At 31.1% G+C, this 27,120-nt stretch overlaps 1 protein-coding gene across 1 annotated transcript; it reads left to right on the top strand.

The window, feature by feature from the left end:
- The first annotated feature begins 1,606 nt into the window (after positions 1-1,606).
- On the top strand, positions 1,607-27,120 carry LOC134712689 (uncharacterized). Its single transcript, XM_063574479.1, has 18 exons — positions 1,607-2,090; positions 6,345-6,396; positions 10,663-10,814; positions 11,547-11,677; positions 12,379-12,508; positions 13,503-13,571; positions 14,540-14,652; positions 16,524-16,605; positions 18,135-18,302; positions 19,258-19,344; positions 19,876-19,970; positions 20,501-20,602; positions 20,944-21,004; positions 22,344-22,448; positions 23,445-23,509; positions 23,941-24,012; positions 25,052-25,221; positions 26,525-27,120. Exons 1-18 carry the CDS (start codon positions 2,070-2,072, stop codon positions 26,734-26,736), a joined length of 1,887 nt encoding a protein of 628 aa, XP_063430549.1. The 5' UTR covers positions 1,607-2,069; the 3' UTR covers positions 26,737-27,120.

The raw sequence follows: 27,120 nt of genomic DNA on the forward strand, positions 1-27,120 counted from the left end.
CATTCCTTGTCTTTATCTGAATGCTGGAAACCTTTTATATAAATCAACGAGCTTCGTATGGATAAATTGTTAGCATTTCTTGTAATAAATTTAGACTTGAGATTTCACTTTTTTTGTTATCCTCGTTTAAGCCAAATATGTTGTATGCCCTTATTTGTTTCATGTCAGAACCTTTTATGGCGGACTATATGGTATGATGTTTCTTCCACGTTATTGAATGCCTTACAGTGACCTATAATTGATTTTATCTTCGTCATTTGAATACTAGTGTATGGTTGTCTCATTGGCAATATTATTCCATATACTCTCATTTTTAATTTGACCTATATACAGTTTTTAAAAGAGAATGCTAGATTTATATAGTGTTTGGCGTATATTACTAGTATCAGAATCATATTGTCTTATTGTATTGGAAAGTTACAAATGTTTAGGGTATGTAGATCTATATACTAGACCATCATAATTTAGTGCACACAAGTATTAGAATCATATAGTTTCTTTGTAAACTCTAGTAGTATCGATACAAAGTCTAAGTAAATACTTGACCTATATATAGTTTTATTACAAAAAGTAGTACAGTAACCTAGTCTAAGTATATACTACACCTATTTAGTTTTATTTCATAATAGAGGTATAAAGTGTTAATATAAGCTAGAATTTCAATGACAGTAATCTATGTTTTATCGGTAAATTATTAAGTCGTCATTGTTGAGAGCTTATATATCATCCAACTATCTGAAAGTGTTATAGTAATTTTGTATCAGATTTTGTTTCGATGAATCTTTGCTAATTTTAGTCATATATTGTAATTCCGTAAAATACAGAAACAGGTCCGCAACAACTAATGCACATTTAGTCTCTATTGGAATTTCGATAACTTGGCCATATAAAGTATCTCCATCATAGCGAACATAAAAGGTTTTCTTGTAAATATGCAAGTGCAGTTCCTCCAGATTAATGTCATAGCAGGTCAAAGTGGTCAAATTGGTATGGTGCTTTATTTGTTGTTACTAAAAATAAGACACAGAATAGTTTGACCATATATTGCAGTCTAACTTTTAAAATGCTCGTTTAATATGGTATTTGAATGTTTCCGTACGAGATTATGAGGCAAGTGGTTTATAACAGAACATGCAATTTAACAAGAACTTGCAACTGAAAGTTTTTGATTGTACCAAGTGTACTTAAGTAAGTATACTTCTTTTTTATATAGACAGTAGTGTATGCTTAACTTTACTTTAAGTTTAAACATTACATACACAATTTATGAGTATAGTAGACTTGTTTGAAATGGTTTACATGGTCATTTCGGGGGCTTTTATAGATGACTATGACTATGCGGTATGGGCTTTGCTCATTGTTGAAAGCCGTACGCTGACCTATATTTGTTAATTTCTGTGTCGTTTTGGTCTTTTGTGAAGAGTTGTCTCATTGGCAATCATACAACATCTTCTTTTTTATATCTACTTTTCCTTATTTATACCAACTGAGCTAATTCAATTTGATAGTGTAACCTTTTTTAATGGTAGAATAAAAAAAATTACATCAAAATGTTACCCGCACGAGGTGAGAGCATGGTATATGGTGAGATACAAGAACTGAGGTTAGAACTACATGACACGGTTAATTCGTTCTATGTTTAAAATACAACAAAGAAACATACGAGTAACATCTTAATGTGCGCTGAAAAATATAGTTATGGGTCATATAAAAATCAGAACTGGATGAAACTACTTATGTGTTTTATTTCGTTTTTTTAACAAGGCATGAAAAAGGCCAATTAAAATTACCTAATGCATTTATATTACAAAAGGCATCTGTTCTAGTTAATACACTTGTCTCGTTTAGATTCATTCTCTCAAGATCAGTATGGGTTATAAATATGAATTTTATCAGACTCGTGGATAGTGGTAATAGATACTTACATTAATTTATGATTGCATATTGACGACGTACAAAAATTAATAGGACTGTATTTTGGAGGAAGCGCCAAGCACCTGTAGTTTGACTTTAATCTGGAGGAATTACTAAGCAGAATTACTATAGTGTGTTGAAAATATTTCAGGGACATGGAACTAAAATTTATACAGGTAAATAAGATTGTAAGCATGGAATTCTTAACACCCGTTAATATATATAATTTTCCGTCATTTTCAATTATTTATGCAGATCAAAGAATTATGTTAAGAATCACATTTTTACAAGAAATATTGTAACAGAATGCTATAAAAGTTAAAATGACATTGTAACATTAGTTAACTTAACTTTCACATTTGCTGAATTAGCACAAATACCTTCTACATTAACCTGATGCATATAATGTATCAGTCAAGTACTTGTACTGACTAATTATAAATAATAAAGATCTATGTACTTAATTACCAAATGTCAGATATCGTAAATCTGTGGGGAACAAGAGAAAACCTATGCGAATGGAAAAAAAAGATTAGTTTTGTTTGCAAAATAAAATTATTGTTTTAATTTTTAAATAACAAATTTGGAGTTAAATTGTAAGAATAAAGATTAAAAATCAGTATTATATAGATATAAGAAGATGTTGTACGAGTGCCAATGAGACAATTCTCTCATCCAAGTCATAATTTTTAAAAGTAAACCCTTATAGGTCAAAGCACGATCTTCAACACTGAGCCGTGATTCACTACGAACAGCAAACTATGAAGAACCAAAAAAACATGACATGTGTAAAACAAAACAAACGGGAAAACCAACGGTCTCATTTATATGAAAAACGAGAAACGAAAAACACAACTTGTGCAAATGACAACCACTAAAATTAAAGGTTCCTGATATTTCACCATCTTCGCTAGCCAAGGGCTCCGATCCACTCCCGTTCTCATCCCTTGGCTAGCGAAGATGACATTAAACAAGCACAAACAAAAACAAAAAAAGTTCACATACAACTATATAACAGGCTCTAGAAATCACATAACGTTTTCCTTTCTATCCAATTGTGAGTTAAAACAATATTTTTGTTTGCTGTACTATGCATTGTTGAAACACTATCATGGAGAACACGTGTAGTAATATATCTTTTATTTTATTTGCAAATTTAACATATTTTGGAATGGCGTGCGATTGTTTTGTTTGCCAATAAAAAGTTATGGAATCAGATGAAACATCTATGTAATGTAATTATGTATGATTATTTAGATATTGAATTATGTTTCCATTTCGTTTTTTTTCCTGTAACACACAGAGAGACTAATACACTTAGCATGGTTTGCATTTATAATGAAGCCAGAAGTTACTTTTGTTGAATGTCATTCAGCTTATTCATTTTATTGATGTTTCTTGTTAAGGCCTAAATATACCAAGTTAAAAAATAAAGAGATGTGGTCTTCTAAAGTTCAAATGGCGTGTGAGTAAGCATTATTATAGGTCACCGTAATGAGAAATTCCCATACTACCATAGTGTATAGTTATCTATAAAGGACCTAGACAAGAAAAATGTAGAACAATTCAAACGAGAAAGCTAACGGCATAATACATAATAATTGATACTCACTTGACAGACATGAACAAACGACAAGAACAGAATTACAATCTTCTGACTTGCATTAGGCAAATACAAAATGTGACGTGGTGAAACATTTTTATGAGCTCTATTACAATCCTAACCCATGATAGTAGTATGACAGAACAACTTGAAGTTGGTCAACTAAATAAATTGGTATGGAGGACACACACAAAAAAGCATAAATACTGCACGTCTGAATTAAAGGGGCGCATTTTGTGCTCATAGGAATACCCACAGCCTGTATACAAACTATGTTGCAGAAACGTGTAATAGATGTTGTAAAAATCCAGCTGTACTCATCTTATCACAGTTTCAGTGAATATGAATAGCATATTTCTTTTTATCGTGACAGAGGAAGGTTTTATGTGAGTTACAGCTAAGAGATTTGTGATAGAATATGTAATTATATCTCTCGGACATTCTTAAGTTCCTTGGGATAAAGACCGAAAATAAAGAATAGACCAGACCATTGACGACAAAAATATTAATGAAAAGAGTCATTTCAGCAGGCATTTATACTGTTAGTCAATCGGAAACCTAAAATTTCGGTAGCCGCATGCAAAATAGTTAATTGTTAAGATGGTATGACATAATATATGTTTTCTGTTTTTGTTAAGAAAAAACATTAGAGATTAATTGTTGTAAACATTATCTGTTGAGATTTGTACGTAAGTTATTATTATACCGCTCTGACATTCTTAACCCTGAGTTCTCTGGGATAAGTGATTTATACCGCTCTGACATTCTTAACCCTGAGTTCTCTGGGATAAGTGATTTATACCGCTCTGACATTCTTAACCCTGAGTTCCCTGGGATAAGTGATTTATACCTCTCTGACATTCTTAACCCTGAGACCCCTGGGAAAAATGATGTATAACTCTCTGACATCCTTAACCCCGAGTTCCCTGGGATAAAGGATATATACCTCTTTGATATTCTTAGTCCTGAGTTCCCTCGGATAAAAGTATGTAACCACTCTATTAAGAATTATATAGCGATAAAACCAGGTTTACTCCATTTCTACATATAAAAGGAAATTCCTGTACCAAGTCAGAAATATGACAGTTGTTATTCATTCGTTTAATGTGTTTGGGGTTGATTTTGCCATTTGATTCGGGACTTTTGAATTTTCCTCAGAGTTCGGTATTTTTGTGATTTTGCTTTTCACAACTCACTGGACCAATGCAGCTCTTTACGAGATAGCAGTTTAACTGCGACGGAGGAACAGCATTTAGAAAAAAATCAAAAACAGTTAAATATGGAAGGTTATTAAATATACTATAATTGATACTGATAATGAGTAGGGAATACGATATCCATCAATTAGCCAGCGATAACATTTAATGAGGAATAGTTACATTCAACTTAAAGTTCAGGTTATCAAAAGCACCTTGTAATCTCTGTTGCTCTTGTTCAAGATTTTTTTTGGTTTTCGGCGCAAAATTGTAAATTTAATAACTTATAGTTTAATACGATTTATTTGACGGATCTTCATATGTTACAAAATGTAGATAGTTGATAACATCAGATCAATTTATATTAACATGACTAATCGAAACTAGAAGAACTGGAATCGTTTGAGGTTCAAAACCTACAAGATATTTTAAAAACGGAAAAGATGTTTTTTTTTAAATGAAATACAAATATACTGTCTAGTGTAACTTTTACTTTATCCTCTCTTAGGGATTTGCCTGTATAGCAACGTTGGTAAACTATAGATATGCACGTAAAAATTGGCACTAACAAAAATCAACACAAAATCATGATATTGCTTATGGTTTCAAAACACCACCCATTTCCTTGTCTTTAAATAAAAGATGATCTGATGTCATGTATAATTAATAATGTGCTGTGTTAGATACAATGTATGTCCAGATCCTAAAGGAATCGATGAATGATAGCTAGAACGATGAGGAACCTCGTTTGCAAATTAAACCATTTATTGCACGTTTTACACCCAAAAAATAACAGATACACAACAACAAAAAAAGAAAGGAGAAAAATATTCTCGCAGTATCTGGTTGCAGATAGTTAATTGAACACGCCCTCATGTTCACTCATGGTGCACTTGCCAGTTACATGTAATATAACATAAGAGTTTGCAAGATCGAGTTGTTTTATTAACGTTTATTACATTATTTGAAGGTTTATTATATTATTGTTCCATTATGCTATAAAATGTTATGCAAATATAAGATTTTAATTTAAATCTACTAAATGCGTTGATGAATATTCCGACGGCACATTAAATTGATCTGATAGAATCTTGACATATTTATATATAGACTACTATTTAAACTACTGGACCATATGTCTCAAAAGTAAAACACCCAATTGAAAACCTGCAAAGTACGTCGGATGAACACTTACTAGGTTGCATAAGGTAGTACACGATGTTACATAATTTAGACAGCTAGTTATAAAAGTAGGCGGCCGCGTTGTATTTTTCCACTCGTACTATGACCTGACTTGTTAATTTTTTGTTCCTTTGCTCGTCGGTATTGTGTCAAGGGAAATTATGCCACATCTTCTTATTTTTATTCACGAGTGTACTTAAATCATAAGTCGATAACAAACAGGTAACGCCATTGCTAAAAAAAAACCAACAACATAAAGACAAACAGTCAACTGAGCACAACTTAGATAAAACAATAGTAAGACAAAACAACACTGTATTTAATGATTTTTCCGTGCCAATCGGTTATAAATGAAATGATTACCAACTGTCAGTATAACAAATGTACTAACGTGTTCGTAAAAAAATAAAAAGTTAAATTAAATTACTAATCAACATAAATCTTTTCAGGCACTGTTCTTCAGTTTGATATTGAATGGTTTCATTCTGATTTGCACAGTAGGTAAGTACCTATAATTTCGCAAGTCCTGTCTACGGGGCGCCGAATGGGACTCTTGTGGTTTTGTACAAAATTCAATTCTGTCATAACAAAATCATTTTTGTCTTACAAAACTATGTGCTACAGACTTGTTTTGTGAGAACTTCAATTTTGTGATGACAAAATTCATTTGTGTAGACAAAATTCATTTTTGTCATGACAAAATTAATTTTTGTAGACAAAATTCATATTTGTCATGACAAAAGTCAATTTTGTCTTACAGGTATGCAAATATAAACATATTTGCATACAAAATTGACTTTTGTTACCTGATATGGAAATTAAATCACAAAAGTCAATTGTGTACGGTAAGATTCAATTTTGTGAGACAAAATTGACTTTTGTGAAACAAAATTAACTTTTGTGAGACAAAATTGACTTTTGTGAAACAAAATTGACTTTTGTGAGACAAAATTGACTTTTGTGAGACAAAATTGACTTTTGTGAGACAAAATTCAATTTTGTCATTTTTGTTGAGACAAAATTCAATTTTGTCATTTTTGTTGAGACAAAATTCAATTTTGTCATTTTTGTTGAGACAAAAGTCAATTTTGTTAATTTTGTTAAGACAAAAGTCAATTTTGTAAATTTTGTTGAGACAAAAGTCAATTTTGTTAATTTTGTTGAGACAAAAGTCAATTTTGTCAATTTTGTTGAGACAAAAGTCAATTTTGTCAATTTTGTTGAGACAAAAGTCAATTTTGTGACGACAAAATTCATTTTTGTGATGACAAAATTCATTTTTGTGATGACAAAATTCAATTTTGTAACAACAAAATTGACTTTTATGAGACAAAATTGACTTTCGTGAGACAAAATTGACTTTCGTGAGACAAAAATCAATTTTGTTGAGACAAAATTCAATTTTGTTAATTTTGTTAATTTTGTTGAGACAAAATTCAATTTTGTCAATTTTGTTGAGACAAAATTCAATTTTGTTAATTTTGTTGAGACAAAATTCAATTTTGTCAATTTTGTTGAGACAAAAGTCAATTTTGTCAATTTTGTTGAGACAAAAGTCAATTTTGTCAATTTTGTTGAGACAAAAGTCAATTTTGTCAATTTTGTCTCACAAAAGTCAATTTTGTGTAACAAAAGTCAATTTTGTGTAACAAAAGTCAATTTTGTGTAACAAAAGTCAATTTTGTGTAACAAAAGTCAATTTTGTGTAACAAAAGTAATTTTTGTGTAACAAAATTCAATTTTGTGTAACAAAAGTCGATTTTGTATGCAAATTAGTTCACAGAAACCAAACTAAGCTAATTTAAATACAAAATTGACTTTTGTCGCTCAATTTTCAAATTAGGTAACAAAAGTCAAGTCTGTGTAACAAAAATGAATTTTGTCATGACAAAAGTGACTTTTGTCCGCTGATAGATAATTTTGTATGACAAAATTTCAAATTTGTAGTATGATACAAATTTTGTTAAACTGAACTCATTTTTGTTGAACAAAAGTCACTTTTGTCCGTACAAAATTGAATTTTGAGTACAAAACCACAAGAGTCCCATTCGGCGCCCCGTACTGTCACCATTTGTGTACAGGTCACACAGTAGGTAAGTACCTTTCATCTAGTAGCCCATGACCGCTTTAGTCAAGTAACCATGTGTGCCCTGTTTACATAGTAGGTAAATGTATGTGATCTAGTAGCCCATGACCGCTTTAGTCAAGTAACCATGTGTGCCCTGTTTACATAAGAGGTAAATATATGTGATCTAGTAGCCCATGACCGCTTTAGTCAAGTAACCATGTGTGCCCTGTTTACATAGTAGGTAAGTATATGTGATCTAGTAGCCCATGACCGCATAATATTCAAGTCACCAGTTGTGTACAGGTTACAGGGAATTAAACGCAGATCTATAATAAGCAAAGGTTGACATTTGTTCACGTCGCAATGGCAATTAAAATTGATTAGAACAAGAAAAAAGGAAAGATATAATCGTCTTAAATATGATGGAATGTATCTATAGGTTTTACATAAGTATAAATAGCAATCAGACACACCCAGGGTGATATGTTAAGGCCACGGTCTACTTTTATCTGATAATAAGCTATTAGTGATAGTGATGTTCATGTTTTCATAAACAATTAAAGAAGGTATTTGCAGAGATGAAAAGGAACATGCTAAAAAATTAGCCACCTATCTTTTCTAATCATATCTTTGAAAGAAGACAATAACAGTAGACTAAGTTCAAACCACATTAAATGCAAAGCAAGCATATTTTTTCTAACCTTAAAAATCTTGGTAATTATGTTATTAAAAATCTTTTGACACACGTATATTTCTATGGATACATATTCTATAATACGTATATATGACCAACGCGATTCCTATAGCATCTATTTAAAAGTATATTTGCTTATATTATTTTCAGAGTGTAACTAAGTACGGGGCGCCGAATGGGACTCTTGTGGTTTTGTACAAAATTCAATTCTGTCATAACAAAATCATTTTTGTCTTACAAAACTATGTGCTACAGACTTGTTTTGTGAGAACTTCAATTTTGTGATGACAAAATTCATTTGTGTAGACAAAATTCATATTTGTCATGACAAAAGTCAATTTTGTCTTAAAGGTATGCAAATATAAACATATTTGCATACAAAATTGACTTGTGTTACCTGATATGGAAATTAAATCACAAAGGTCAATTGTGTACGGTAAGATTCAATTTTGTGAGACAAAATTGACTTTTGTGAAACAAAATTAACTTTTGTGAGACAAAATTGACTTTTGTGAGACAAAATTGACTTTTGTGAGACAAAATTGACTTTTGTGAGACAAAATTGACTTTTGTGAGACAAAATTAAATTTTGTCATTTTCGTTGAGACAAAATTCAATTTTGTCATTTTTGTTGAGACAAAATTCAATTTTGTCATTTTTGTTGAGACAAAAGTCAATTTTGTTAATTTTGTTGAGACAAAAGTCAATTTTGTAAATTTTGTTGAGACAAAAGTCAATTTTGTTAATTTTGTTGAGACAAAAGTCAATTTTGTCAATTTTGTTGAGACAAAAGTCAATTTTGTCAATTTTGTTGAGACAAAAGTCAATTTTGTCAATTTTGTTGAGACAAAAGTCAATTTTGTGACGACAAAATTCATTTTTGTGATGACAAAATTCAATTTTGTAACAACAAAATTGACTTTTATGAGACAAAATTGACTTTTATGAGACAAAATTGACTTTCGTGAAACAAAAATCAATTTTGTTGAGACAAAATTCAATTTTGTTAATTTTGTTGAGACAAAATTCAATTTTGTTAATTTTGTTGAGACAAAATTCAATTTTGTCAATTTTGTTGAGACAAAATTCAATTTTGTCAATTTTGTTGAGACAAAATTCAATTTTTATTTTGTCAATTTTGTTGAGACAAAATTCAATTTTGTCAATTTTGTTGAGACAAAATTCAATTTTGTTAATTTTGTTGAGACAAAATTCAATTTTGTCAATTTTGTTGAGACAAAATTCAATTTTGTCAATTTTGTTGAGACAAAATTCAATTTTGTCAATTTTGTTGAGACAAAAGTCAATTTTGTCAATTTTGTCTCACAAAAGTCAATTTTGTGTAACAAAAGTCAATTTTGTGTAACAAAAGTCAATTTTGTGTAACAAAAGTCAATTTTGTGTAACAAAAGTAATTTTTGTGTAACAAAAGTAATTTTTGTGTAACAAAAGTAATTTTTGTGTAACAAAAGTAATTTTTGTGTAACAAAAGTAATTTTTGTGTAACAAAAGTCAATTTTGTGTAACAAAAGTCGATTTTGTATGCAAATTAGTTCACAGAAACCAAACTAAACAAATTTAAATACAAAATTGACTTTTGTCGCTCAATTTTCAAATTAGGTAACAAAAGTCAAGTCTGTGTAACAAAAATGAATTTTGTCATGACAAAAGTGACTTTTGTCCGCTGATAGATAATTTTGTATGACAAAATTTCAAATTTGTAGTATGATACAAATTTTGTTAAACTGAACTCATTTTTGTTGAACAAAAGTCACTTTTGTCCGTACAAAATTGAATTTTGAGTACAAAACCACAAGAGTCCCATTCGGCGCCCCGTACTAAGATCTTTCTATCAAAAGACTAAGTACGTATAGATTTGTGTAACAGCGAGCATTATTATGAATGTTATTTAAGTATTGATATACTGGTACAGTTTTAAGACTTGGTTTCGACCTAATTGACATAAACACAAAATATCCCTTAATCACATTTAGCTTTATTTCAGACGGACAATATGTACCAACAATTGAAACTATTCAAGAGGATTATTGGCAATGGCGTCTGAAAGATTCTCCAGAATATTCAACATTTCTCGGTTATTACGAATATAATGATTTATTACGATCATATAGCGTAAACGACTTCACAAGAAAAAGAGTAAGTATGATTCTTAAAGCATGATAATCTCAAAATAGACTTGATTTAACTTTTCTTTCTGAGAGGTCCATTTTTAAATGACACTAAAATCAATATACAACAACTTGGCTTTTAATGTTGGGTGACTGTCTTATTGATTTTTCTCCCATGTCTCGTGTGCAGAATGTATATAGTCATGATCATGATCAGGTGGAAATTGTTATTCGCCACTTGATATCTTATTCTAGTCCACATTTTATCAATTTTATTTTAGTATTCTTATGTATCTTATCATTTAATAACATAAAATTAACACGTATTCTATCAATATAAATCTTTTTCTAAGAGATATAGTTTGCAGTATAATAATATTTCTTTCCTATAGACAAACTTTAGTGTGTGTGCCTTATAATTATATATGTTAATGTCAACATCAGGAAAATGAAACCCTTGTCACAAACAAACCATCAAACTAAACCAAACAAGACAAAAACAAAAAAGTAGAAAGGAATCAAAAAGTTAAAAAAAGAAGAGAAAATAAAATAAAATAAGAAAACAAACAAGCAATGCAATATATATTGTAATGTTCGACAAATGGGATGGAAAGGTCGAGATATCGTTCGGCCACCCGAACATTGTACTAGATAGTATTAGGTAAAAAGGTTTTAAAATGGGATTTGCCAAAATAGAAACACTTAGCGTAATTCAATAATAAATGCACGACGACGAATACAACTTGTGTTTTTGTTTTAGGACAAAGTTCAACAGTTCTTAGATGATTTAAATACTATCAAAGAAACCAGACTACTGCCATCAGAAAGAGTTAATTACTTAATTCTTAAAGACACATTCCAAACTTATATAAATGGATACGAATTTGCATTGTAAGTCGATAATTATGACGGAACACTTTGCTAATGATCAAGTGTTCATTTCCTACATGTATTATATATCTCGTGGTTTTGATAGACGATTTAGAAAGGTCGATGAACCTTCAGTTTATTAGATAATTGTAATATGCAGACCCTATTAACCTTTACAGATAATGTATGCCTGTGTTGTGTCTGTTGAGCTTAAAATGCAGGTATTCGCTATAGCTATACCATTAAAAAAAAGTTTGAAAGTAAATGTCTTCCAACCGTTATTGTTGTAAATTTATACATTCACCACATTCTAGTCTTTCCCCACAGCCAGAGAAACTGGGTGCCTTACGGATACCAGAACATTTTCTATTGTGTCCTTTTGTAGTTGTTTTCTATCTGTTTGATGTGTTTGAGCTTTTGAATTTGTCTAATTGACACGGTACTTTCTATTTAGAATTTTCCTTGGAGTTCGGTATTTTTGTTATTTTACTTTCAAGCAGTCATATTGACATACATAACCAGTTGATTATAACAAATATGCATGTACAGAAAATAATTTTCTTATTGTGTTTTATTAAGTAGCTGCATTTAAAGTTTAAAGCCACAAGTTCAAATGATATTTTATAACATTAGGACTAATTTCATCGGAACATGGACTATCACAATGTTCTTGAATTAAGTACAATTAACTGTTGTCCTATCCAATCATTGATGTACTTCAGATATGGAGCACTGAATCCTATAAATAACTTGGAAGGAATCCATATATATTATTCAGCAGCAATGGCAGCAACCCGGACCAGAGGAGATTTTGAGAACTACATTGTTAGACTCAATAACATTCCAAATCAAGTAAGAACAGCCTTCGAATAAGATTTTTTTATACACGCATATAATTACACTAGATGTATGTTTCATTATAATACTTTATTTTGATTGGCTGAATGCACACCACGTGTTATTCCGTAAGCAATGGCATCACTCAATAAAACTTTTCATTCATGATAACACGTGGTCCCCCAATAAAGTGCACAGGTGAATAAAATACAAAAATTATAAAATTCGTATTTTCATGATCATAGCTAAAAAATGTAATTATAAGTATTGAATGCTTCTTTTTTGTAACTTTATAGGGTTTGTAAAAGCGTTGACCGTGCGCACATTTTTAGTATGAAGCGCTTCCGCGCTGCATACAAAATGTACTTCGGTCAACGCTTTTACACCCCAATAAATTTACAAAAACAAGCATTCAATTCTTAAGTATATGGTAAATATAAATAATTTTCAACAAAGATCAACCCCACCCCCTCCCCCTATAAAAAGTCCTTTCAACACGTACAACAATACCCGTTTTTGTTTCTGACATAATCCGCAACAAAGTCGCAATTACAGGATTAATTTGGATGAAAAGGAATGAAACGTTTTGGAGCGTAAAGCAAATTCAACACACGAATGTACTGTGGTTTTAATTAGATACCAAAGAATATAAGATGTTGGAGAAAAGAGCACCTAAGTTAACTATGGTTCTCAGTAGATAACACATATTACTAGCTGATGGAAAGAATACATAAGTTGACTATGGGTCTCAGAAGATAACAAATATTATTAGCTGATGGATAGAACTTTAACAGACTTATAATATTTACTCATGGAACACCAAACTGTCATTTAAAATCGGATGTGCAATTGACGGAGAATATTTACGAAATCTCACTCATGTGTTCATATAATGGAAATAGTAAAAAAAAGTGTTATTTTTCAAAAATGCAGAGCACTTGTTTCTTGCATAACAGTTATCGTTTTGTGATATGAATTTCAAATGTAATTATTTTCACCCGTTTTATAGATAAATGAAATTATAAATAGTTTTAAAGAGGCAATTAGGCTGAACAGAACATACAACTTTGTGTCAATTGTAAGTATTTATACTCAGTTCACTTTATATTTAAAATTTAAGATAGTTGTTTTAAAGATTTGATGATCTTACTTTATCAAATCACTTATGGCATAACAATTTTTAATATGAAGTAGCAAACATTTGACTTTTTTCGAACCTGTCACATTAAGACAACTTATTTCTGACTGCTGATACTTAAATTTTCAAAATGTTGGCAGAACTTGTTTTCGTGATATACTTTTCCAGCAACAACAAATTGGCTTCCTACATGTATCTGTTCTGCGCCTTTGATAATATAGAAAATGTTAGATTAAAGTGTTATCAGACGAATTTATATACAAAGTCATCTACTTCAAATCTATACTGATGGAATGGAAAAGCCGAAATATTGGAGATTGAATAGTACACATGTGAAGTTTCTTAAAGAATGAAAACGATCATCATAACTCTCAAAATAAAACAAATCCTCGTTAGGAAAAAAATCCACAATGTCATTATTATGAAAAAATATTATATTGTTGATTGATCCATGACACAAATTCAGAACACGCACTTGCAAAAAAGAAAGAAAAGGATCATTGCTCAAGTTAAATAGCGAGGCTTCGGTATGTCACAGACACTACACCTCATTGTAAAATGAAGCATCGGTTTGAGTGGATTGCTTTACCCAATTTCACATCTATACACCAAAGAAAAAAGCAGTGTTTGCTTTTAACATAATTCTATTTCATAAATTTTTTAACAAGCAAAGTGTTTGATAAATACCGTTACAAATCCGCGTCAATCTCTTGAATAATACAGATCTTATATTATTTAAAAGGTAACCATCGGTTTTACCAAGTCAATGTTAGATAATAGAACATCACAATTCCGTATGAATAGGATCTATAATGGTAATCTCGACAAACTGCATTATCCGTAATTTCGTTTTATGCGTTCATTTCAAAGGCACATGTACCCCTTTAATTTTTTTAAACTGATTTCAGAACAAAGTAAAAGATGATATAAATGAATTGTTGGTAGAGCCGAGTGAATCAACGTTCTTTATTGGTATAAATTACACGCTATCAGTCATTGATAATATAGACGAAACTGATAAGTAAGTCTATATCAACTATACTTTTTACCCATTATTCTATACCTTAAGATCATTGTCAAAATTTACAGAAAGATAATTTTTTTATACTTTGTAATATATATGTAATATACGATAGTTCTGATCTTTTTGTAGTTTGTTTTCTGTTGGTATTTAAAAGTTATTAACAAGTTCCGATTATTTGCTGTTTCCAATTGCATTGTACAGTTGATTATGTAAATCATAACACTAAACTGTATAGTTTTAACATTTGGTGCTGTAAAGATATGAAAGTATACTCAACTTAAAAAAATGCAACACTTATTTTGGTGATTAAAAAGTCATGATTGATCCTTATATAACATATATATTCATCGCGTGATTTGGTAAAGCGGTAATTAAAACCCAATATGGTTTTAAAAAGTTTTCTTTCTTCGGAAACAATTCCACCAATCCCTACTCACGCTTAAATCAGTAAAACACATGTTTCCTTTCCTTATTGACGAGCATTGAACACCTAAATCGGGCCACACAAACATTGCAAACAGGATAACATCATCATGCTATAGTAAGCCAATTTCTCGTCAGCAAGTCCTCTTTCAAAACATGCCAAACAGAACGAGTCGACTTTTCTGTCAATCATTTAGGCGTTGGTTATAGCCGGTCACCGACCTCTTCGGTGACATAACCATTTGTAAGGGGGACGCACATGATTTGAACATTAAAGACAACAGTAGTATACCGCTGTTCGAAACTCTTAAAATCGATTGAGAAAAAAACTAATCCGGGTAACAAACTAAAAACTGAGGGAAACGCATCAAATATAAGTGGACAACAACGACACAACAGAATCATGACGTTATCAATTCCACTATAAAGTTATTTTAGACGATGGGATACAGATTCAAAATGCTTATGCATTTATTTTACAAGAACTTGCTATTTAAATATGAGAATGAAAAAGATAATCTTGTCCGTCAGCATATTTCATTTCACTTCGAATTTCAAATGAAAATAGCACTTTATAAAATTTGTGCGTCTGTTACTCTTTTAAAGACTTTCCTTTATGCTTAAGTGCCAGTCTGCCTTCGAATCAGACAGTGGTGAAAACATGACAAATACACCACCCTGTTTGACATTGATTTCAGTTCATAATATATAATTATGCACAAAAATAACATTCATTTCCGTTTTCTGTTCTGGTAATAGAATATACAGTTTTGTTGAAATGCACTAGACATTAATGAATAAGGGGAGATAACTCTGCAATTTGCTATTATTCTACCCAATTTTCTAACCAAGTGTTTTGATATTACAAGACACACGCAAACGAAAAACTAATAATTTTTAAATCAGGATGATGGTTAATATTAAATAGCATGATTAGCTCGGTGTTTTTTTTCTGATCATGTTTTGATTTTTCCATAAATTGTCTGATTCTTACAAAGACTGGCACTTAATGCTCTTCAACTTTATACTTGTTTGGTACTATTTTTTTTTTATCTGAGCGTCACTGATGAGTCTTATGTTGACGAAACGCACGCCTGGCGTATCAAAGTATAAGCCTGGTACCATTTATAACTACTTTACCAGGAATTCTCAAAACCACAAAATTAAAACCAAGGTGTGAATAATCAATTAGCTACATGAAGAAAAAGAACTTTAATAACTATGGTCGATTTTGCCTTAGATTCCTCAAACCTTTATTTCTTAATAATATTACGAAAAATTTGTAAAGGGTATGTTTATAAATCATGCCGAAGCCCTGCCGACTGCTTTAAACAATGTTTTCATATGCTTTCGTGTAGAATCAAACCCTATGACGACTTTCTAATTTGTTGCCATGGCATCTTCATATATATTTTATCATGTTTCTATTATTTATTTTATACAAGAAATGACTTAAGAATAAGGACATTGTTGGCAACTAACAGAACAATAACAGCCTACAGAATACTTCGGAGTTTCATCATCAACGTAAGTATATAATTTGGGTTGTAAATCTTTACCGCTTGAAACGCATATTCGTGATTGTAAGTCACTACCACCATAACGTCGCTGGGCTTCCAAAATGTTGTAAGTTATAATTAAAAAAAAAAATCTCACAATCAGGCTTTGCAAATTATGTCAAAATGCATGCTTCCAAAATGTCGTATGTGACCTTGAACTCTTTTGTAAAAACCAGTGATATAAATACTTTGACATTTCTGGATTATTTGAGAATTATTTTATTCCCAGAGCCATAATGCAACGATTTTCAAGTTTTCTTACAACATTTTGTAAGCAAACTTTAAAAACAACTGACATTGGTAATTTTGTAATATGTCTTATTTGAAACAATTTGATTGGTTCTAACTGTATGCTATTTTGTAATACCAAAGATTTCCTCCCACCGAAACCATTGGTGTCAAAAAGTATTTTTTAGCCCAGAAAGTCATATACAACATGTTGGAAGCCCAGCGACGATAAGTATAAATCATATTCTGTTTGGTGTACCATAGTAAATATTATCCACCGCAAAGGTACTTACAGGAGCAACACTACAAGTACCACACGTGGAGGAAAATCTGTTTACCTTTCCAGATCAAACAATGTCATCGCCGTGCGTGTTTCTCACTCTTAATTTTCATACTTTATGTATTGTAGAATGTTGTTCGTCTTTTGTCCTTTTTTCTTTGTCAGGGTATCGTCACTTTGTTTCTAATAATGAGTTTGAATATCCCTTTGGTGTCCTATGCCTCTTTTTTGTAGCATAAATTAGGTCGTCGGTGTTCTATTTTTAAATGTATGACATTTTCTTATGTCGGGATCTTTTATAACTCACTCAACGGTATCAGTTTTGCTCAACGTTGCAGTTAAAGCCTTATCCTGTAGTCCCTGATGGATAGTTGTCGCATTGGCACTTCGAGAAAAAAAGGAGAAATTAATCTCATCTTTTTGGCTACAGTCTTTTTCGTTGTAATATGATGTCGGATGACTGAACTTTTATTTTTATTTTCTTATGTCGGGATCTTTTATAACTCACTCAACAGTATCAGTTTTGCTCAACGTTGCAGTTAAAGCCTTATCCTGTAGTCCCTGATGGATAGTTGTCTCATTGGCACTTCGAGAAAAAAAGGAGAAATTAATCTCATCTTTTTGGCTACAGTCTTTTTCGTTGTAATATGATGTCGGATGACTGAACTTTTATTTTTATTTTCTTATGTCGGGATCTTTTATAACTCACTCAACGGTATCAGTTTTGCTCAACGTTGCAGTTAAAGCCTTATCCTGTAGTCCCTGATGGATAGTTGTCTCATTGGCACTTCGAGAAAAAAAGGAGAAATTAATCTCATCTTTTTGGCTACAGTCTTTTTCGTTGTAATATGATGTCGGATGACTGAACTTTTATTTTTTTATATCCGCTTCTTTAAAACGAAGATCATTTAAAAAAGGGCAATCAACATTTTGATTAACATTGAGAATAAATCAAAAGCAATTGCTTCTTATTTTGATGACTTTTACAGGAATATATGCCCCATACACGAGTTGGCTTAGGGCTTTCTAGCATGGCTGATGGAAGACGCTATTACCAGGCATGTTTAAGATGGCATCTTTCCTATGACATGTCCCCAGAAGAAGTCCACCAAATAGGTCTTCAAGAAGTTGAACGCATACACTCAGAAATGGTCAAGGTAAGAATATGCTTTCTAATTATCACACTCAAAACGAGTGTGTTTAATTTTTATCTACTGCAATGTCTAGATGATGCAACCCTTGATCAACTGCACCTTTTGAAGAATTCCAATTAAAATTTGTACTAGTGTAAAACAAAGTAACATTACAATCATACAGGGTACTACATTATCAAAGCAAACATGATAAAAAGCATAGCTACCTAATTTACACAGTATTATAATAGTATAAAACCCACAAAAAAGTACAAAAATTGAAATTAAATAAATGAAAATATACCCCCCAAAAAAGACCCAAACCAACAACAAAGTATAAACAATGAAAATGATCATTAGAAAGAAAACAAAAAGAACAAAGATAATCTTGTTTTTTTTATGCAGACTTTTGTGCTGATGATGTGAAAAGTAAATTTCAATGAATCAATATCAACTTAGAACACTTTACAAAGAGTAGACAAAGAGTAAAGTCAGATATGACATGACACACAGAAAATTATAAAAGAAAAAGAAGTGGCAATACACTTATAAATGAAGAGTGCTCAAGAAAGTAGAATAACCTTTGCGACTGGGCGTCATATTGTCGAGTGGTCAAAAATGAATCGTGACTGAAATAACCTTTTATCTTAAAAAAAATTAGAAACAAAATAGTATAATATTATTGAGGAATTATTTAAAAATATTAAGTAAACAATGTACATAAATAATCGTTTTGCAATTGAAATTGTATAAAAAAAAACCCACATATTACTGGTGATCTTTAACATGGTAATGGACTAGAATGAATACTAATTAAAATTAGCTATTTTTTTTGTGCAAAATTATAATTTATGTGTGTTGCGAAGTACGTGGCATGAAATAGGAGAAAACAAACGGTAAATTTTCATCATGATCAGATAGTTCCAATGGTATACGCCATGTATACAGTGTTATATTTGAAATATCTTTTTTTTGACAGATTGTTAGACGACTAGGATTTACTGGCACTGTCAAGGAGTTCTTTGACGTGTTGAAAAATGATTCAAGGTTTTATCATACGAACACTGTAAGTGTATTTAATAATAAAGAACAAAATGCATTAAAATTAATTTTATTTATATACGCTTGTACTATACACAGGAATATTTCTGCAAGACGTTTCTGCCTTACACGAGTACCTGTGATAAGTAAACTCATCAATTCAATTCAATTTAATTCAATTCAAGTGGGGTATTCAGTAAGCTACATCAATACAAGCTCTATAGCTTTTCAAATCGACTGAATAACAAAATATATAAACGCATACAACTGTATAAACATATAGTGTTCAAGAAGATACTAGGAATTGAAACTTTGTACGCCATACGCGCGTTTCGACTACAAAAGACTCTACAATGACAAGGCTAAATAAAGTATTTATTGTAGATGTATTATACTTCATCGCAGGGATTGTTAATTATCCAGGACAGATAATCTTTCATCTGTACCAAATGGAAGGAGAGTAATTATGCTGCTTTAGTCGAATTTTGATAACATTAAATGCTTTAGAAAAATAAACCAAGAAATTGGAATTGTATAACATCAAACATTATTTCAGAGTGTTATACTAGAGATATACAAGGACATTGTTTACAACAAGATAATTCCAAAGCTTCCTGAATACTTTGAGAACATTCCTGATGTTCCTTTAGAGTAAGTCCGTTTACAGTTAAAGTCATTCATTTTAAATTGAACGAGTTATAAGCTCGAATTATAAAAAGTTATTCATTTGATTATACTAAATTTCCAGTATCTCTAAAATACTTTTATAATGAAGCAAGTCGTGTTTATTTTTCTACAAATATACGAAACACCATCAAAAACTGTTACTTGTGTATAGTTTGAACTAAATCACTCTTTAATGGTACTATTTTAAAAACAAAAATGCCGAAGATGTTAACAACGTAAAAGATTACAGCACAGCATTCACCAATGAGCAATACCTATACCGAAAAAAGCTTTGAAATATGCGACATGAAAAGCTTTGTCATTTGATCTCTAGAGCAAAGAGTATACTTGTGATCAAAGAAAACATTGATATCTGACCAGAAGACAAGTGATAAATTGTCATAAACATAATGCCAATAGCCGAACAATAATCTGAAAGTCTCATTATCAAACCAAACTTGCATAAATATATAATGAATTGTATTAAATTATAAATAATTAATATGCATATTTAGAATAAAGGAAATGACGTATGATGGTCCAGGTGGAGGTTATTCATCAGCATCGGAAACGAGGCCAGGAGTGTTTTGGATCAATCTCATCCGACCTTGGGAGAAGTAACATTATTTTTACAATACATAATTATGTCTAAATTAAAAAAATCTCTAAGAAGTTTAGTGAATAATTTTTTGAAATACTTGAAACGATCTTAGTATAAAATCCAAGTATAATAGTTTTCCTATAACTGACAGTAAATAAAGAAACCAACGTTCATGTTTAAACAAACTTAAAATCAGGTAATGTTATCATGGCATTTATTATTAAGAGAAGACACTTTGATAAAAATAGAATTAGAAATTGAATAATGTTAGTGCAAATTTACGTATTCTGTTATTATAATATGTAAACCCTTTAACTTTCATTACCTATATTGTTAAACAAAAATCTTTCTTTTCAGTCCAACATTTGATTATATGTCGCTTAGTTTACATGAGGCAAGTCCAGGACATCATTTACAAGTAAGTTACTCTGGTGGTGGTATAAAGATTTGATGCAGGTAACAAACGGGCAAATAAATGTTTTATGGCAACAAGAACAGTATTATTTTGGCAATAACATTGGATTTCTTACTATCAAAAGAGGCAGCCGTTATCAAAGGGACAATTAAACAGTACAGGTCGAAGATAAACCACCAATACAATGATGGCATGGAAACGAATGAAGACGAAACAACAAATAAAAGTCAACATAGCTCTACATAGAAAACTAAGCAAACGAGACACAGTGGAAAGATAAACGAATACTGGTTCACATGTGACACCTGTCTTGTTATTACAACTTTGATTTTATGTATCAGTTGGTGACGTAACAACCAATGAAAGAGCAAGGGGTTATACCTATAATTAAAATTTCAACATATCTTTAGTCATTTGTGACAAATATATATTCCATAAAGGTCAACTAAATCATTGTGGTGTCAATAAAACTTTCGAGATGAAAGCAATGAAAAAACTATCATGCTGCTAGGTTTTTTTAAACACACTTCATTCATTCTTATCAACATATAATGTTCGTACCTGTAGCTAAGATGATCTTTAATTATTCTGCATGTCATTGATATTCGATACTAGCAATTTAATATATCGATTGTGATATACTGCGGTATCAGGGGTTTGATTTTGTGGTATCAGTAGTTGATTTTGGACTACAATTTAAATGAGAGATCAATACTAACGGTAATTTTGAAAGAAAACTAAAAGTCTTCGAATCCGGGAATTAAAATTGATTTGAAATCGAATAGTTTGTTTTGTCATTTTGAAGAAAAAGTAGTTAACCGATGTTTAAAACTGAAACAGCTATTAGAAAGGTACTTACGAAGGAGTAAATAAATGCAACCGTTGTATATTGCTGTTCGAAATTCGGGTTACAAACTAAAAACTGAGGGAAACACATCAAATATAAGAGGAGAACTCCAAAACTAAAGAAACACAACATTAAAATGTAACACACACAAAAACGAACTGTAATATAACAATGGCCATTTTCCTGACTTGGATCAGGAAATTTTAAGAAACAAATGGTGGGTTGAACCTAGTTTTTTGGCATGCCAAACCTCCCGATTTTATGGCAATGTTAAATACAACATTAAAAGGACAACATTACCTGAGGCTTATCTGACCGATTAATATTATGTGACACCGAACTTTTTTGCAGTATGATAATCATGAATTATATTAGATCATAAGTAACATATAAAAGAATGTACCGTTTGAAGTTAAGAAATGAGCTGTTTGGTGAATATAAGATTATCGATTTGAAAATACTTAAGTAGTAACTTTTCCATTTTTTGTTTTCCAGCACAGTTATGCAATGAAGGCAGAGCTCCCGGAATACAGACAACATACCGAAATTTCATTTTATGATGTTCCATTTTGGTTTCCTTTTTATTCAGCTTATTCAGAGGTTATTTCGATACATAATAATACGTAAAATAATGTTTTTCATGTGATACACAAATGCCGAATATTATTATTGCCTCTATAGAAAATATATCTTCAAGTTGTAAAAACTCTTAAGAAGTATTAATGAGTTAAGACACAGACCTCAGAGTTTTTGCAAATGTTCATTCCTTTGAATAAAATTTCCAATTATTTGTTCATTTGATCGCCGTCCGTTATATAGTCAAATTTCCTGCTTTGTAAAAACTGTCAGGCTTACTGAAAATTGTAATATTATATTGGATTACATATAAAATTGTTTGCAAATTTACCCCTGTTTTTCACAAGAATTAGAGTCTTAGTTACTTTCAAGTACTATTTTAGCATTTGATGTGTTTAAAAAACAGTTGCATTAGCCGTCAAATTTATGATCACTGATTTCACTTCAACTCTGATAGCTAATTAACAAACATAACTAAAACATACTCACACCACATCTTTCTATATCTAAAACATATATCTGACACTGAAATAACCCTTCCAAAAATCAAAAAAGACAAAAGAGAAAGAGCAGTCCAAAAACCAAAATAGAAACTTAAAACTAAGTTATACATCCCCCGAACCAAAAAAACACCAAAGAGGCGGGGGTGATCTCAGGTGTTGATCATACCCAGTAACGAGTCTTACTCGGTGAGTGACATACATGTCTGAATAAACAATAAAAACCAAACTTGAATTGTTGTCTTAATCGTAGGTAATGCCCTTTCAAATACTATTTTAAAATAACCAATTCTATTAGATATTTCAATGCAATGATATAACAACTTGACTGTATACAAGCTATTTTCGATGGTTTTGTTTCTATGACTTTTATTTGTTTACACTATTTAAACAGAGGGTGATTGTATTACAATATTTTTATTGTTTTGTTCGAAAGGGATGTATTTTAACATAAAACAGCAGTTGCATGCTATAAATGGCATGCCTTGATTTTTTTTATTGTCATTTTTCATACTTTTAGGGCTGGGCATTGTATTCTGAATATCTAGGCGTAGAAATGGGTCTATATGCAGATGATTATGAAATGTAAGTTATCTTTAGTCCGTTAAGCTAGAGTCACACACTCTCGATATTTACTTCTATCCTTCTACATGCCCGGTGAGAAACGCCAAAGAGCAGATGATATGTCCTGCGTAGATTGCAAAAAGAGGGTTCTTTTTGGAAATTTAGAAAAAATTATCAATAAATATAGATTGAACGTTTGTTTTGTTTACTGACTTAATTTTCAAGAAGAATATACTTGATAAGTCGATATTCAAGGAAGAAGGAATCTAGAGTTGAATCTCTTGAAGCGACGATGAAAATAATATCGTTTGATGTATTGATATCCTTAAAATAAAATTATCAGTATTGTAAATTAAATACTTAAGTGATGAAGAAGCAAGTTCCAAAAATCGAAAGAGTACGGAAAATAATTTTCATTTAGCTACTTTAAATTACTTTGATATTTTTTAAAGGTTGGGACGTTTCAGTGGTGAAATACTACGAGCTTGTCGATTGGTTGTTGACACAGGTCTTCATCATTATGGGTAAGTGAATATTACTGGCCTCTCGATTGGTTGTTGAGACAGTTTTTAATGATTATGATTAATATGCACAAAACAATTATCATTTAATTTAATTGTTTGAAGTTAATAATTGTTTGATCCATTGATCTGCTAAAACTTTTTATATATATAATCGAATACACGTAAAGAGAAATTGGAAATGGGTGATATCAAGTCTTATCTCATGGAGCAGCCATCTTAATTATTAAAGTAAAAGGTAAAATCACTTATATAGGAAGTACAATTAGGAATATATACACTGTAATGCTTATTGTGTATAGTTAAGGATCGATCACATCAAAACGTTTTCGTGATTATCCTTCCGTTTTATAATATATATATATGTGCACATGTGGCTTCAATGCTTTTTGACCAAGATTTTTCGCAACCGAAAGTCGGTGGTTCTCCCTTTGCACTCTTGTTTCCTCTGCAATAATAACTGACCGCCACGAAATAACGCAATAGTGCCGAAATGGCATTTAACACCAAACAATCAATCAAGCATACAATCAATATTTGTTTTCCTTCGCATGTACTGAGTTTGTTTCATGGATTGATATCCCATATACATTTTTCTATTATACTAACGGAGTTTGTCCCTTGTGCAGAGTGCATGAATGCCGTAGAAATTGTCTTGAGGTGTATCTTCTTCTGTATTTTAAAAGTTGTAGCGTATTTCAATAACTTCTCTTACTAGTGCAAAATCTTGCTCTCAGTTTAAGGCTAGATTGTATGCTCAAATTTCAATGAGACGCACATCACGAATTTTTAACCCAATCACTTTCGACGTTTTGTTTTCAATTTCAATCTTTTATGGGGGACTCTAAACTGTTATGTAACCATACATTCCCCAGACACCAAATCAGGTATTTCTTATCCTTGAAACAATCAACATATGCTTTCCTTTTAGATTTATTCATACATTTTTGTTTTATTCATATCACACATACTTACTTTACACATAAAATTATTTTATTTAGAATATGTACTTCTTTCTAATATGTTATTGATGTTTTGGTAGATGGGATCGACAAAAAGCAGTTGAATATATGATGAACTATACAGCCTATGCAAGGGAAGCAACCGAGATTGAGGTTGATAGATATGTCACATGGCCTGGACAAGCTTGTGCTTACAAATTAGGAGAGATCAAAATAAAAGAATTGAGAAAAAAAGCAGAAACACGTTTAGGTTTGTTGAGTTGTATTATACTGATTTCACGAAATACAAGTTTAGTTCAATTACCAATTATATAATTTTGGTCCCTATGCTTGAGGATTGCAACTTTAAAACTTTTAGTTCAAAAAATTTATATAGTTGATCTTCCCTTGTTTTAGTCCAATTATATATAGAAAGGCGAAAGGGGACACTAAACTCAAAAGCCTAAAAATATGCTGACAACATCACACAAACAGCAGTGTACAAAACACAGCACAGAAAACTCAAGATGGACGAGCAACACGAACCTCAATCAAAAACTGGGGATGCTCTCAGGTTATCAGGAAGGATAATCAGATCCTGTTCTACATGTGACACAAGTCGTGTTGATCATGTAACTACAAACCCGTCGAAAGGTTAAATTAGGTCTCCGTGTTCGCGGATTGCAACATAAGTTTTAATCCAATTATATAACTTATATACGAAATGTACTGTAGAGGTCAAACTGTTAATCCCAAAACCTGACACGCTGCATCCGTTAAAAATATCTCTTATGGATTAAATTGAGGGCTGGTTTTTTTACTGCTATTAGATAATTTTTATTGCTATTAGATAAATTTTATTGCTATTAGATATTTGTTATTGCATGAAGATAATTAGTTATTGCGATTTACTTTTATACTGACTGACATGTAAAAAAAATATGTTGCAAATGACACAACAAAATCTCGGCTATATACAAAACAAGGATCAATAATATTTGTATTACAAAATGCTTGCCATCAATGTAAGCTTGATTGCATATTCTGGTCATTATAACATCTTTTGACATTGAACTCGGACTCCTGTTGAACTGAATTTTAATGTGCGTATTGTGGTATGTTTACTTTTCTACATTGGCTAGAGGTATAGGGATGGGATTGAGGTTTAACCCCGCCGCGATTTTGCGCCTGTCCCAAGTCAGGAGCATCTGGCCTTTGTTAGTCTTTTATAACTTTTAATGTTAGTTTCTTATGTATAATTCGGAGTTTAGTATGACGTCCATTATCTTTGTACTAGTATACACATTTTTTAGGGGCCAGATGAAGAACAACGACGGGTGCGGGAATTCTCGCTACATTGAAGACCCATTGGTGGCCTTCTGCTGTTGTCTGCTCTATGGTCGGGTTTTTGTCGGCTTGACAAATTCACTATTTCCTTCCTCAATTTTACTCTTTAATTTGTTACAAATATTTTAATTGCTTGACAACAGATTGTTTATAATTTTATTATAAAGAGAAAAATTCATGATGAAGAAAAAACACACGAAAAAGAAACTCGTCTATTTATATTTCAGGATCAAAATTCGACATAAAGAAATTCCATTCCACTATTCTGGTACATGGTGCTGTTCCCATGGGTATTTTAGATACTTTTGTGAATGAATGGATAGAAGAGACATTAAGAACGGCAGATATATCCTCAGAATCTTCAGTAATAGGACCATCGTTATTGCCTTTTTCTATGATTCTATTTTGTTGTATGTTTAGCAAATGGCCTTTGTTTTGAATATGATAGTGATGCAAATAGATATACAATGCTAACACATTTGGTATGCACACACATATTAGATGTATACATAATTGTGATGCACTAACATATATAATGCATTCACAATTGTAATACACAAAACAATTGGAATCCAGAAAAACAAATATATAAAAAAATATTTCATTGTTTTTTTTTATATATATATATATATTACATAATGCTGGAGTATCTCCTGACTGAAATTTTGTAAATTTTGATTAATAAAAATGAATACTGAAATTATAAATTTCATTTTAGAAATAATCAGTTTGAACGTACACGCATGTACAAGGAAAACAAAGCACAACATATGTAACTCATTAGCTGATTCGGCACAGAGAAAATATAACACTTTATATATAT

The sequence above is a fragment of the Mytilus trossulus genome, chromosome 3 (assembly GCF_036588685.1).
Source record: "Mytilus trossulus isolate FHL-02 chromosome 3, PNRI_Mtr1.1.1.hap1, whole genome shotgun sequence".
Classification (NCBI taxonomy): Eukaryota; Metazoa; Mollusca; class Bivalvia; order Mytilida; family Mytilidae; genus Mytilus; species Mytilus trossulus.